At 41.4% G+C, this 14,408-nt stretch overlaps 1 protein-coding gene across 2 annotated transcripts; it reads left to right on the top strand.

Annotated features, from left to right (window-relative positions):
• The first annotated feature begins 774 nt into the window (after positions 1-774).
• Positions 775-8,201, top strand: LOC139578393 (leupaxin-like). Of its 2 annotated transcripts, none has more exons than XM_071405903.1 (9): positions 775-965; positions 5,533-5,624; positions 5,728-5,798; positions 5,963-6,065; positions 6,509-6,790; positions 6,934-7,107; positions 7,244-7,325; positions 7,464-7,612; positions 7,785-8,201. In XM_071405903.1, exons 1-9 carry the CDS (start codon positions 953-955, stop codon positions 8,049-8,051), a joined length of 1,233 nt encoding a protein of 410 aa, XP_071262004.1. In that variant the 5' UTR covers positions 775-952; the 3' UTR covers positions 8,052-8,201. The 2 variants fall into 2 exon arrangements, with proteins under 2 accessions (XP_071262004.1, XP_071262005.1); XM_071405904.1 differs by having other exon boundaries at positions 945-965; positions 5,699-5,798.
• The last annotated feature ends 6,207 nt before the right edge of the window (positions 8,202-14,408 follow it).

Here is a 14,408-nt window from a genome sequence, read left to right as displayed (position 1 = left end):
TGTATAGACAGGTGTGTGCCTTTCCAAATCATATCCAATCAATTGAATTTACCACAGGTGGACTCCAATCCAGTTGTAGAAACATCTCAAGGATGATCAATGGGAACAGGATGCACCTCAATTTCAAGTCTCATAGCAAAGGGTCTGAATACTTATGTAAATAAGGTATTTCTGTTTTTTATTTTTAATACATTTGCAAGAATTTCTAAAAACCTGTTTTCGTTTTCTCATTATGTGGTATTGTGTGTAGGTTGAAAAATAAATATTGAATCCATTTTAGAATAAGGCTGTAACGTAACAAAATGTGGAAAAAGTCAACGGGTCTGAATACTTTCTGAACGCCCTGTACATGGCTCTGGTCTTTCCTATTTGAAAAAAGTCAAATAAACGTTTTAATCTACCCCTAGCCCATTTTTTTTGGAGGGGGGTATGCCCTCTAATTCTTCAGATTTATAGTTGACCCGTTAACCCATATACCATCAGCTTTTAGCAGATAGTTATTGATAAAACATTTGTGTACATACAACCTGTGCTTTGTATTCACTTGTGTGGTTGTATTATGTTTTTAACTCATCAAATAAACCAAATGAAATGTGTTAAACTATTCACCAGATCATATGTTTCAAGAATATAAGTAGAAAATGACTTAGAATGTAGTCTGTGTCAGGAAGGTAGCAGTGCACCAAGAGAAATTCAAGTTTGCAAAAAGAAACTGACAAAAGGAAATGACAGTTTCGACTTCATTAAAGTGGGCTGGTTACCACAGTAACTGCCAGTAACCCAACACACACACACACACACACACACACACACACACACACACACACACACACACACACACACACACACACACACACACACACACACACACACACACACACACACACACACACACACACACATACAACTGAACATGTAAGCTCATACACATTGATAAGTACATTGAGCAAGCATGGATGAGCTGGGTGAGTATACTTTTTTCCTCTGCTGCTGTTGTGTTATAAAACAAAATACAATAGATCAATCTATAAAGGAAATACAGACATCAATAGATTTGAGCACGAATAACATTTTAAAAATGATATACTCATGAAAATGTACATGTAAAAGTTTTGTTGTGTTTGGTGAATGAAGCATGTATTACATTGGGCATGCTAATCATATCATATGGTTCATATCCTATTTGAATAAAATGTATTGTTGTAGACATGACTGTTGATGTAAATTCACGAGGAATCACAAAGAAGGTTCTCTGTTGATAGGCAGATGGATTGTTGAGGTTGTTGACTGAAGTCACCTAGTACCAACCACATTCAATTAGTGAGAAATCCAGTGGATAGGGATATACAGTGGCTTCACAAAGTATTCACACCCCTTTACTTTTTTCACATGTTGTTGTTTTACAGCTTGAATTAAAAATTGATTAAATTGAGATTTTGTGTCACTGTCTACACACCATACCCCATAATGTCAAAGTGGAATTTTGTTTGTAGAGCATTTTAGAAATTAATAAAAAATGTAAAGCTGAATTGTCTTGAGTCAATAAATATTCAACCCCTTTGTTATGGCGAGCCTAAATTAGTTCAGGAGTAAAAATGTGCTTAACAAATCGCATAAGAAATTGCATAGACTCATTCTGTGTACAATAATAGTGGTTAACCCTAAGTTTGATGTCTGCGCTTCCGGGGAAATGTAATTAGCACAATACCAAACTCCCCATGTAAATCGATCAGTTTAAACAAAACATATTTGTTTTTGCAGTGGATGTGTCTCAATCCCCCGCCTATGTCGCACTTCCGTATCTGTGGTGAAAGGTGACAGAGCTAGAGCGGTGTTTGTCAAACCATGAGACACCCCGAAAATCGGTCTTCTCACATAATTGTCTGTAGCGTCCAAACGGTTTGGCTTGCAAACTATGATCCCTCTATGGAAAGATGAGACTGTGAAAAACATGATGGTGTTCTCCGTTTTGCTCTACGACCCCCCCCACAAGCGTCTTGGAACTCGTCTGAAGTCAGTACAGATGATCTGCCAACTTCTGTCTGTAGCGTCCGAACAGTTTGGGCTACACACTAATATGACCCCTCTGTGGACAGGTCAGGCTCTCACGAACACGTACAGTTGAAGTCGGAAGATTACATACACTTAGGTTGGAGTCATTAAAACTCGTTTTTCAACCACTCCACAAATTTCTTGTTAACAAACTATAGTTTTGACAAGTCGGTTAGGACATCTACATAGTGCATGACACAAGTAATTTTTCCAACAATTGTTTACAGACAGATTATTTCACTTATAATTCACTGTATCACAATTCCAGTGGGTCAGAAGTTCACATACACTAAGTTGACTGTGCCTTTAAACAGCTTGGAAAATTCCAGAAAATGATGTCATGGCTTTAGAAGCTTCTGATCATTTGAGTCAATTGGAGGTATACCTGTGGATGTATTTCAAGGCCTACCTCCAAACTCAGTGCCTCTTTGCTTGACATCATGGGGAAATCAAAAGAAATAAGCCAAGACCTCAGAAAAAAATTGTAACCCTCCACAAGTCTGGTTCATCCTTGGGAGCAATTTCCAAAATGCCTGATGGTACCACGTTCATCTGTACAAACAATAGTACGCAAGTATAAACACCATGGGACCACACAGTCGTCATACCGCTCAGGAAGGAGACGCGTTCTGTTTCCTAGAGATGAACGTACTTCGGTGCGAAAAGTGCAAATCAATCCCAGAACAACAGCAAAGGACCTTGTGAAGATGCTGGAGGAAACAGGTACAAACGTATCTATATCCACAGTAAAACAAGTCCTATATTGATATAACCTGAAAGGCCGCTCAGCAAGGAAGAAGCCACTGCTCCAAAACCGCCATAAAAAAGCCAGACTATGGTTTGCAATTGCACATGGGGACAAAGATCGTATTTTCTGGTTTGATGAAACAAAAATATAACTATTTGGCCATAATGACCATCGTTATATTTGGAGGAAAAAGGGGGAGGCTTGCAAGCCAAAGGACACCATCCCAACCGTGAAGCACGGGGGTGGCAGCATCATGTTGTGGCGGTGCTTTGCTGCAGGAGGGACTGGTGCACTTCACAAAGTAGATGGCATCATAAGGAGGGGAAATTATGTGGATATATTGAAGCAACATCTCAAGACATCAGTCAGGAAGTTAAAGCTTGGTCGCAAATGGGTCTTCCAAATGGACAATGACCCCAAGCACACTTCCAAAGTTGTGTCAAAATGGCTTCAGGACAACAAAGTCAAGGTATTGGAGTGGCCATCACAAAGTCCTGACCTCAATCCTATAGAAAATTTGTGGGCAGAACTGAAAAAGTGTGTGCAAGCAAGGAGGCCTACAAACCTGACTCAGTTACACCAGCTCTGTCAGGAGGAATGGGCCAAAATTCACCCAACTTATTGTGGGAAGCTTGTGGGAGGCTACCCGAAGCGTTTGACCCAAGTTAAACAATTTAAAGGCAATGCTACCAAATACTAATTGAGTGTATGTAAACTTCTGACCACTGGGAATATGATGAAAGAAATAAAAGCTGAAATAAATCATTCTCTCTACTATTATTCTGACATTTCACATTCTTAAAATAAAGTGGTCATCCTAACTGACCTAAAACAGGGAATTTTTACGACGATTAAATGTAAGGAATTGTAAACTGAGTTTAAATGTATTTGGCTAAGGTTTATGTAAACTTCCGACTTCAACTGTACATGTGTTCACAAGACTCGTCTTAAGGTCCCCCAGTACCAGTAGAAAAAATTAATGGAAGTATATATGGAGACTGTTTAGTGGTTAAATACAAAGTTTCCCGATCGCTCAGATATAGTGCACTTCAGAACAAACTTAGTTTGCATTCCATGCAGTGAATATGTTGTTCAATGCGTTTGTATGGGCTAATAGCATTAAGGCCCCGAAAACATTTTCATCCCCCAAAACCTTTTTTCATATTTCAATGGGTCTTAAAATTCAAAACCAAATAGCAAAATGACCCTCGGTTTGACCTTCTTAAAACAATTCCATATAACTTAGTAGAACCCCCCCCCCCCCGGCTTTGACAGGGCTTAGACTCTTATGGGTTAACATGAGTTTTGAATGACTACCCCATCTCTGTACCCCACACATACTGTAAGGTCCCTTAATTGAGTAGTGAATTTCAAGCCCAGATTCAACCACAAAGACCAGGGAGGTTTTTCAATGCCTAGCAAAGAAGGACACCGTTTGGTAGATGTGTAAAAATTTAAAAAAGCAGACGCTGAATATCCCTATGAGCAGTGTGAAGTTATTAATTAGGCTTTGGATGGTGTATCGAAACGGAAGGCCAAATCTACACTGGAATTGCTTACCAAGACGACATAGAATGTTCCTGAGTGACCTAGTTACAGTTTTGAAAATGGCTGTCTAGCAATTATCAACAATCAACTTAAAAAACAATAATGGGCAAATATTGTACAATCCAGGTGTGCAATGCTCTTGAATACTTATTTATATAGGTATTCACACTCCTGAGTCAATACTTTGTAGAAGCACCTTTGGCGGCGATTCCATATATGAATACTTTCTGAAGGTACTTAATATGTTTTATTTTTACTTTGAAAAAAGAAACAAATCATGGATTTGTGCTAAATCTCCACCAGTGTAGTTATGACTTACTTGTGTTAAACTTCCTCTTAAAATGAGCATAATACAATAGTTATATGTAATGTTCCTTTCATAGGCTACCGTCAGCATGTGAGTTAAAAGTCAGAATAATACTGTTTGTTAGTCATAGAGTGCATCAGTTTCAAAAGTTTCACTTCTGCTTTGAGGATCTTGTCTGTAACATCTCGTATATCATATCCTCAGGAAGCAGCACTGTATGAAACAATCAGTGGTGGGAAAAGTCCCCAATTGTCATACTTGAGTAAAAGTAAAGATACGTTAATAGAAAATGACTCAAGGAAAAGTGACCCAGTAAAATACTACTTGAGTAAAAGTCTATTTGGTTAAGCAAATCAGACAGCACATTTTTCATGTTCTTTTAATTTACAGATAGCCACTCAAACACTCAGACATAATTTACAAGCGAAAGCCTTTGTGTTTAGCGACTCCGCCAGATCAGAGGCAGTAGAGATGACCAGGGATGTTCTCTTGATAAGTGTGTGAATTGGACCATTTTCCTGTCCTGCTAAGCATTCAAAATGTAACTAGTACTTTTAGGTGTCAGGGAAAATGTATGGAGTAAAAAGTACATTATTTTATTTAGCAATGTCGTGGTGTAAAAGTAAAAGTAATCAAAAATAGTAATGTAAAGTACAGATACCCCCAAAAATACTTAAGAGGTACTTTAAAGTATTTTTAATTAAGTACTTTACACCACTGGAAAAAATCACATCAGATCAATGGGTGCACCTCGCAATAGGCAAAAGGAGAACGTAGTGAGGCATTGTTATTCAACTCAGAGGAAGTCTGTTAGAAGTGCTTACTCTGATTGATACTGTAGTACCATACCATACCACAGCATATATGTGTTTTATAGATCTTATCTTAGAAGAGCTGGCTTTCAACTTAGCTGGTCCAGAGTCAGCTACTCAGAAGAAAGAAAATGATACAGCCAACACATATGGACAGGTAATGACAAAATTACCTCTAGCAGTTGTTGTTTAGTCTTTTGTCCAACTATTACAACTGGATGTGTCTTTTAGCTCTATGCTTTATGTGAAATTTCCCACAGGTCTCAAAGGTGTGTCCTGTTGGTCTCCCTCCAAAGAAAGAAAACAAGACAGATAGTACCAATGTATACAGGTGAGCCACTGGTAGGTCTGCTCACAGATAGCCATACATTATGATCCTGGGTCAGACCATATAGATAGAGCTGAGACTGAGATGTATCACCTCAGATTCAAGTATCTGTCCAGTGTCCATTGCATAGCAGTGCTCATCTGTGGTTTTCTCTGTGTGTTTGTCAGTGAGTTACCAGCTCCAGTGGATGCCGGTCTGCTGAGTCCTTGCTCTGCTACCAGAGAGCTGGACTCCATAATGGAGGATTTGCTGTTTGGCCTGGAGATGGGGGTGAGGAAGCATCTATCATGGAATACACTGCCGGTCAGAGCATGAGCAGAGGATGACTGTAGGAGAATCTCAAATGCATTTCCTTGATTCCTTGTGTCCTCTCTCCTCGCCCCCTCAAAACCCATTGTGTGAGAAGGTCAGAGGGGAGGGACCTCTGAGCTTCCCATCCAACAGCTTCTCATCCAATGGGTTTTGAGAAGGAGGCAAGGAGAGAGGATGGGTAGAATCAAGCAAATAGAATTCTCTGTCTTTCAATGAAGTTGACTTGATCTGACAGCAGAGGGCAGTATAAGCAAACTAAATAAATATTGGAAGCTTTAGTACCACTAGTGCCTCCAAAATGAATAGAATTTTGAGATATACAACTGTTAAAAACACGTTTTAGATGCATATGAAAGGATGCAATTCTGTTTTGAGGACACACAGCTTTTTCTCATCTTTAGCTCCCAGACCCTCCTCCTCCCTCAACCCCACCACCACTTGTCCAGAAATCAGTCAAAAAGAACCAGGTTGGAGAAAAGAAAGAAAAGGAGGACACACAAGTGAAACAGGAGAGCACCAACAGTCCTAAGACTTATGATCTGGAGCGCAAAGCATCAACACAGAGAAAAACGGACGCCATAGATGACCTTCTGGGAGGCCTGAGCTCTGATATGGAGAAGATGGGTGTACGAACGGTGGCGAAGGGCCACTGTGCTTCCTGTGGCAAGGTCATTGTGGGAAAGGTAAACAGCTTGAACTGTCAAAAACCAGACAAAAGCTTGATTTCAAAATAACAGTATAGGCGAAGATGATCAATCAAAAGAACCATGGCCAGTACATGAAACAAAGTATATTTTTCTTCTTACCATTTTATTTTATTCGGCAGATGATCACAGCCCTGGGCCAGGTGTGGCACCCAGAACACTTTGTTTGTGTGGAGTGTCAGGCTGAGCTGGGGACTAGTGGCTTCTTTGAGAGGGAGGGGAAGGCCTACTGTGAGAAAGACTACCAGCATCTCTTCTCCCCTCGCTGTGGTTACTGCAAGGGCCCCATTCTGCAGGTACACTCCTTCTCTTTGGATTGGACTGTATTATCACCATTATTTAACACTGCACAAAACCAACTCACCACCTCTCTAGATCTGTTGTCGTTGGGTTTACCTCACCGCATGCTGGGCTCTTTGTCCTCTCTCTCAGAACATCCTGACAGCGATGGACCGCACCTGGCACCCTGAGCACTTCTTCTGTTCCCATTGTGGGGAGCTCTTTGGGGCTGAAGGTGAAGGAGCACACATCTATCTGCCTGACAGATGGCACCACAACTACTACTGTTCCCTATAGGGTAACATATGATCTAGACCACAGTGTGACTGAGAACACTCCTCTCTTTGCGTGTGTGTCCTTTGATGTGCCATAGGTTTTCTGGAGAAGGACGGGAAGCCGTACTGCCACAGAGACTTTTACCATCTCTTTGCTCCAAAGTGCACTGGTTGTGGAGACCCTGTGAGAGAGAACTACCTGACTGCAGCCAACGGCACCTGGCATCCCAACTGCTTCGTCTGCTCAGTGAGTCGCTCACCACAGATCACGCACATGGCTTCGAAACAACAGCCAACAGCCACAATACAACATTGTGCTGATATTATCAGAATCCTACTCAACCTCCAATAAAGAGTAGGCCTACTATATCAAGTAGATAGAATAAGTGCTCTCTTTCTCCTTCTCTCCATCTCTCCAGGACTGTCTGAAGCCCTTCAACGATGGTTGTTTCCTGGAGCTGGATGGTCGTCCCCTGTGCTCTCTGCACTTCCACTCCCGACAAGGAACACTGTGTGGGGGCTGTGGAGAGCCCATCTCTGGCCGCTGCATCTCTGCTTTGGAGCGCAAGTTCCACCCTGAGCACTTTGTGTGTGCCTTCTGTCTGCGTAAACTCAGCCAGGGGGTGTTCAAGGAGCAGGCAGGGAAACCCTACTGCTCAGCCTGCCACACCAAATTGTTTGTGTGAGACTTATTTAAGTGATAATGCCCGAGATGCCAGAGTTTGGAGGATATATTGGCACCGGTTCGAGTGCCGGCAAAGCGTGCTTCGAGGGCATTATCACATTTATACAATGGGTTACCAACATATTTTAATTAAAAACTTTATTTTGATGAATTTATTCATACTATTTCATCCTTCCACAAAATATAGTCCCGACACAAAGCTGATTCATGATTTCGACTGGCTGAGAAACGCTGCCTGTCTGTCTGTCTCGTCCTGACTCCCGACATGTTCATTACTATAGGACAGCTGAAGATCGAATTTGAATATTGAAACAGTGTTGCAAATGTCAGAGAGACAGACAACAAGGTTTATACAAATCTCCTAATAGTACCCAGTTCATATATAAGGTAATCAATTAACCTGAAAAAAGTCATACTTACAAAGTATGTGGAAAATCCCACACGGATCATCAAGGCAATATCTGCATTAGAATTTAAAATAAATTTTGTGTCCTGTGTTGCATGTGGACATAGACTGAGTGTACAAAACATTAAGAACTTCTGCTCTTTCCATGACAGACTGACCAGGTGAATCCAAGTGAAAGCTATGATCCCTTATTGAAGTAACTTGTTAAATCCACTTCAATCAGTGTAGATGAAGGGGAGGAGACAGGTTAAAGATGGATATTTTTGAGACATAGATTGTGTATGTGTGCCATTCAGAGGGTGAATGGGCAAGACAAAAGGTTGAAGTGCCTTTGAACAGGGTATGGTAGTAGGTGCCAGGCCCACTGGTTTGTGTCAAGAACTGCAATGCTGCTGGTGTTTCATGCTCAACAGTTTCCCGTGTGTATCAAGAATGGTCTTCCACCAAAGGACATCCAACAACTGTGGGAGCATTGGAGTCAACATGGGCCAGCATCCCTGAGGAACGCTTTCGACACCTTGTAGAGTACATGCCCCGACAAATTGAGGCTGTTCTGTGGGGAAAAGGGCGTGCAACTCAATATAATGTTTTGTACACTCAGTGTATAAGCACGTATTCATGGAAATGAACAGGAGTGTTTGTTTAGAATAGACTTACCAAGGAAAAGAGTTACCATCTGAATGCCTCATTGAAATGTAATCACATAATGGAGCAGATCATGAATAGATTATTTCTAATGTCTGAAACATGAAATCAAATTATATATTTGTGAACTTTGGATCGCTTTAAGGTGTATCAATATCGCCTAAATTGTGTTTAAATGAATTCATCATGATCACAAAACATTTAAAGACGGAGAAAGAATAACAGCAATCAACCAAATCCAGTTGAGTTTTTCCTGGAGGAAAATCCATGGATTCCATAAAGATGTTCTCAGTGCCATGGGTTGGCAGAGGGGTGATCCATGCTGGCAGAGCCGAGGCTGCTTTCCAACTGTAGTTCATCAAGAGACTTCTCTATGGCTCTGACAGTTTACATTGGCATATTCTCTCTGGAACCAAGTTACTGTTGCTTGTCAGGTTTAGAAGAATTCTCAACATTGACCCACCTATTGCAGTCTATCGAGTAGGGTGTTGAAACAAATAGTGAAGGTTCCAGGAGAAGCTTTAACAACAGAAGTGAGCACCAACCCATACCACTTACGGTAACTGTAGGCACACAGCCAGGTTGTAATGTGATGTAATACTGGGGCCCTGCAAAGGAGCCACTTTTCTGTTGATGTATAGGACTACTGGCTGTGTGCAGGCAGTGTGTGACTGGACATTGAGGAGGGGATAAATCATGTTGTCATCAGCACATTAGATCAAGTCTCCTGGTCTCCTATCCTGGACTAACGTGGGTTGGTGTCACAACATACTACTCTGCCTGGCCAAGCCCTCTGCTCTGTTCGTTAATGTACCTCTATCTCATATGATTTCTAAGCCTTGTTCAACACATCGTTTCCTGTATAAAAGCTTTTCATAGCTGTAAACTCATATTGGTCAGCCTAAATTTGAAGCACCTTCGACATACACACTGACACTAATCCTGGCTGTGGTGTGTAAGGTCTTCTTGACCATACAGCAATGAAGACAGTCTCAAACCACATTAAAACAGAAAATGAATCAAGATATAAAACGAAACAGGCCAAAAATACACAAGCACTTTACATACTTCAAGGGGAGTGATCCAACTGAGGGGAGGAAAAGGTTCTTGGCACATAACAAACCTAGCGAACATGAAATGTGAGTTGTGGCACTTATAAAAGGTGGTGAATAAAGGGCTGTCTGTGGGTGCTGGGGGGAATGTAACTCAGGTGACATTTACTGCTGTGTAACGGGGTAACAGAGACCCGTGGAGTGCACTGGGGCATGGAAAGGCCTATGAGCTCGGGGCTGGAGGCTGGAGAAGGCTAGAGGGTGAGGAGGAGGGCAATGTGGAGAGTTACCCCAGTGTGACACTGAAACCCTAACCTCGCCCCAAACTGACAGTGGCCCCTGTGTCACCCCACTGGGGTAGGGGGGTACGCAGAGAGGCACAGTCCCACTGTGGGTCACAACCAGGTGAGAGTGGCCTTCTACCTCGTAAACCCAGAGTTGACATCTACCTTCAATCAATGTTTCAGCCAATAACTGTCTAATACATCTCACTTAACTTCTTATGGCTGCAGGGGCAGTATTGAGTAGCTTGGATGAAAGGTGCACAGAGGTGCCCAGAGTAAACGGCCTGCTCCTCAGTCATAGTTGCTAATATATGCATATTATTATTAGTATTGGATAGAAAACACCCTGAAGTTTCTAAAACGATTTGAATTATGTCTGTGAGTATAACAGAACTCATATGGCAGGCAAAAACCTGAGAAGAAATCCAACCAGGAAGTGAGAAATCTGAGGTTGGTCGATTTTCAACTCATCGCCTATTGAAAACACAGTAGGATATGGATATGTTTGCACTTCCTACGGCTTCCACTAGATGTCAACAGTCTGTATAACTTTGAATGAAGCTTCTACTGTGTTGTGGGGCTGAAAGAGAGGGGAATGAGTCAGTGGTCTGGCAGAGCCAGGTCCTGGTCATGCACATTCCACATGATATCGACTTGCGCTCCATTACTTCTATAGACACAAAGGAATTCTCCGGTTGGAACGTTATTGAATATTTATGATAACAACATCCTAAAGATTGATTCTATACTTAGTTTGACAAGTTTCTTCGACCTGTAATAAAACTTTTTGACGTTTTCGTCCGACGTTCGGCTGGACCTGCACGAGCGTTTGGATTTGTGTACTAAACGCGCTAACAAAAGTAGCTACTTGGACATAAATGATGGACATTACCGAACAAAACAAACATTTCTTTTGGGAGTGCATTCCGACGAAAATCAGCAAAGGTAAGTGAAGATTTATAATGCTTTTTAGGAGTTTTGTTGACTGCACAATTTGGCGGGTAACTGTATGGCTTCCTTTTGTGGCTGAACTCTGTTCTCAGATTATTGAATATTGTGCTTTTGCCGTAAAGATTTTAAAAATCTGACACAGCGGTTGCATTAAGAACAAGTTTATCTTTAATTCTATGTAAAACATGTATCTTTCATCAAAGTTTATGATGAGTATTTATGTTATTTGACGTGGCTCTCTGCAATTTCTCCGGATATTTTGGAGGCATTTCTGAACATGGAGCCAATGTAAACTGAGGTTTTTGGATATAAATATGAACTTTATCGAACAAAACATATATGTATTGTGTAACATGAAGTCCTATGAGTGTCATCTGATGAAGATCATCAAAGGTTAGTGATTAATTTTATCTCTATTTCTGCTTTTTGTGACTCCTGTCTTTGGCTGGAAAAATAGCTGTGTTTTTCTGTGATTTTGCGGTGACCTAACATAATCGTTTATGGTGTAAAGCCTATTTGAAATCGGACACTTTGGTGGGATTAACAACAAGATTACCTTTAAAATTGTATAAGATACATGTATGTTTGAGGAATTTTAATTCTGAGATTTCTGTTGTTTGAATTTGGCGCCCTGCACTTTCACTGGCTGTTGTCATATCATCCCGTTAACGGGATTGCAGCCATAAGAAGTGAATCAGTTTGACAGCCAGCAGACCGGTATTCACACATGTAGATGACAGCTTCGTTCTGTTTATTAAAGAGAATTCCATTATGGGGATGAGAGCTTAGCTGAGTGGAGAGACAGACACAACAAACTTGAGAAAACGAGCGAAAACAAACTCTCTGAACCCAAACAGATACAAGGGTCATTCATTAACACATTATAGACCTGAAATATAGAAAACATTCAGAAGAAATGCCCTTCTGCCAGGCCCCAAAGTATTGATGAACATATGAGGGTGGTGGACGCAAGCAAATTTGAAACTGACAAAATGGTGGAAGACAGGTTCATAAAGACGAGTGACGAGTCCTCAGTGTACTAAGGCTTTTTCTCCACAATTGATCCTCTGTGTGTGTCTGTGTGAGCATCATTGTTATGGAATTCGTAGCCTGCAGTGAGAGACATGATTAATTGGGGAGCAAAAAAATATGAAATATGTTGCCAACTACAATAATGACCCTGGTGCACTTTTCCACCACAAATAGGCCCATATCCATGGTTTCACTGGTCAGCATCAATGACTTTCATAAATAACCAAATTAGCACAGCTTCAGTGCTCAGCTTGAAACTAGGCACTGGCAATGCAGAGTAATCTGTTATTCTAACTGACCAAACAGAGAAAAAAGCCTGTAAAGATATTCAGTTCAACAAACGTGGGCCGTTTTAACGAGACGCAATGGTTCATGTCTGTTTCAAAGTCCCTAAGTGTTAAAACATTACCTCACATTATCTTACACTGGGAAAATAATTTAATTTGACTACAGCCAGGTTAGGTAATGAGGATATTGGTTTACAAGGTGGTCCTTCCTTGGTGCTATATATACGTCAGACTCCATATGTCCATATATTAAGGGTCAGTGTTCCTGAATGTGTGAATGGATTTGTTTTTTAAGTGGAGAGAAAACTGACAATTTTAACATCCCTCTAATTACTTCCATAGTAACACAGACGGTGACTTAGGAGCAGAAAAGTTAATTAGGCCAGTGTATTCACGCTGGTGCCGGTCCAGTCCTGGTCCCTCTGGGCTGTGGGCTGGCTGTGTTTGACTTGGCCCAGTCCTGCTGCCCTGGCTGGGCTGGCGGAGGGTGCAGGTATCACACCTGATTAATGACTGGCTCCTCTGTCCTCAGGCACTTCCTGTTGTCCTTGGCTGAGCCTCCTCGACCTGCTCTCCGCTCTTACTGTCTAACACCAATAGTAAACGCAGGTTGACACACCATAAACACTGACGCATACACACACACTAACACATGTGCACACATGCATACACACAAATAAATATGAACACACACTTTTTGAACATTCGTTAATGAGTTGTACACAGTCGTTTTTTTGGGAATCTGTAATTTACTATTTATATTTTTGACTACTTTTACTTTTACTCCAATACATTCCTACAGAAAATAATGTACTTGTTACTCCATACATTTTCCCTGACACCCCCCCCCAAAATAATGTATTTCTCATGTGCGCCGAGTACAACAGGAGTATTGTTAGTATTTGTAAGTATTGTATTGTTAGTATTGTAAGTATTTCACCTTACAGTGAAATGCTTACTTACAACTTCAGTTTTAAGAAAAATAACAAATTATTAAAGATCAGCAGTAAAATAACAGTAGTGAGGCTATATACAGGAGGTACTGGTACAGAGTCAATGTGCGGGGGAACACAAGTTAGTCGAGGTAATTGAAGTAATATGTACATGTTGGTAGAGTTAAAGTGACTATGCGTAGATAATAAACAGCGAGTGGCGTAAAAGAGGGGGTGGGGACAATGCAAATAGTCTGCGTAGCCATTTTATTTGTTTATCTTTATTTAAATAGGCAAGTCAGTTAAGAACAAGTTCTTATTTTCAATGTCGGCCTAGGACAGCCTGAACTGCCTTGTTCAGCGGCAGAACAACAGATTTTTACCTTGTCGGCTCAGGGATTCAATCTTGTAACCTTTCGGTTACTAGTCCAACACTCTAACCACTACGCTACCTAGGCTAGCTGTTCAGGAGTCTTATGGCTTGGGGGTAGACGCTGTTAAGAAGCCTTTTGGACTCAGACTTGGCATTCCGGTACAGCTTGCCGTGCGGTAGCAGAGAGAACAGTCAAGTCAAATAGGGTTGCTGGTGTCTTTGACAATTTTTAGGTTCTTCCTCTGACACCGCCTGGTATAGAGGTCCTGGATGGCAGGAAGCTTGGCCCCAGCTATGCACTGGGCCGTATGCACTACCCTCTGTAGTGCCTTGCGGTCAGAGGCCGAGCAGTTGCCATACCAGGCAGTGATGCAACCAGTCAGCATGCTCTCGATG

Source organism: Salvelinus alpinus, chromosome 6, assembly GCF_045679555.1.
Source record: "Salvelinus alpinus chromosome 6, SLU_Salpinus.1, whole genome shotgun sequence".
In the NCBI taxonomy this organism is placed as follows: domain Eukaryota; kingdom Metazoa; phylum Chordata; class Actinopteri; order Salmoniformes; family Salmonidae; genus Salvelinus; species Salvelinus alpinus.
The sequence above is the reverse complement of the archived record's forward strand: the minus strand, read 5'-3'. Positions and strand labels throughout refer to the sequence as shown.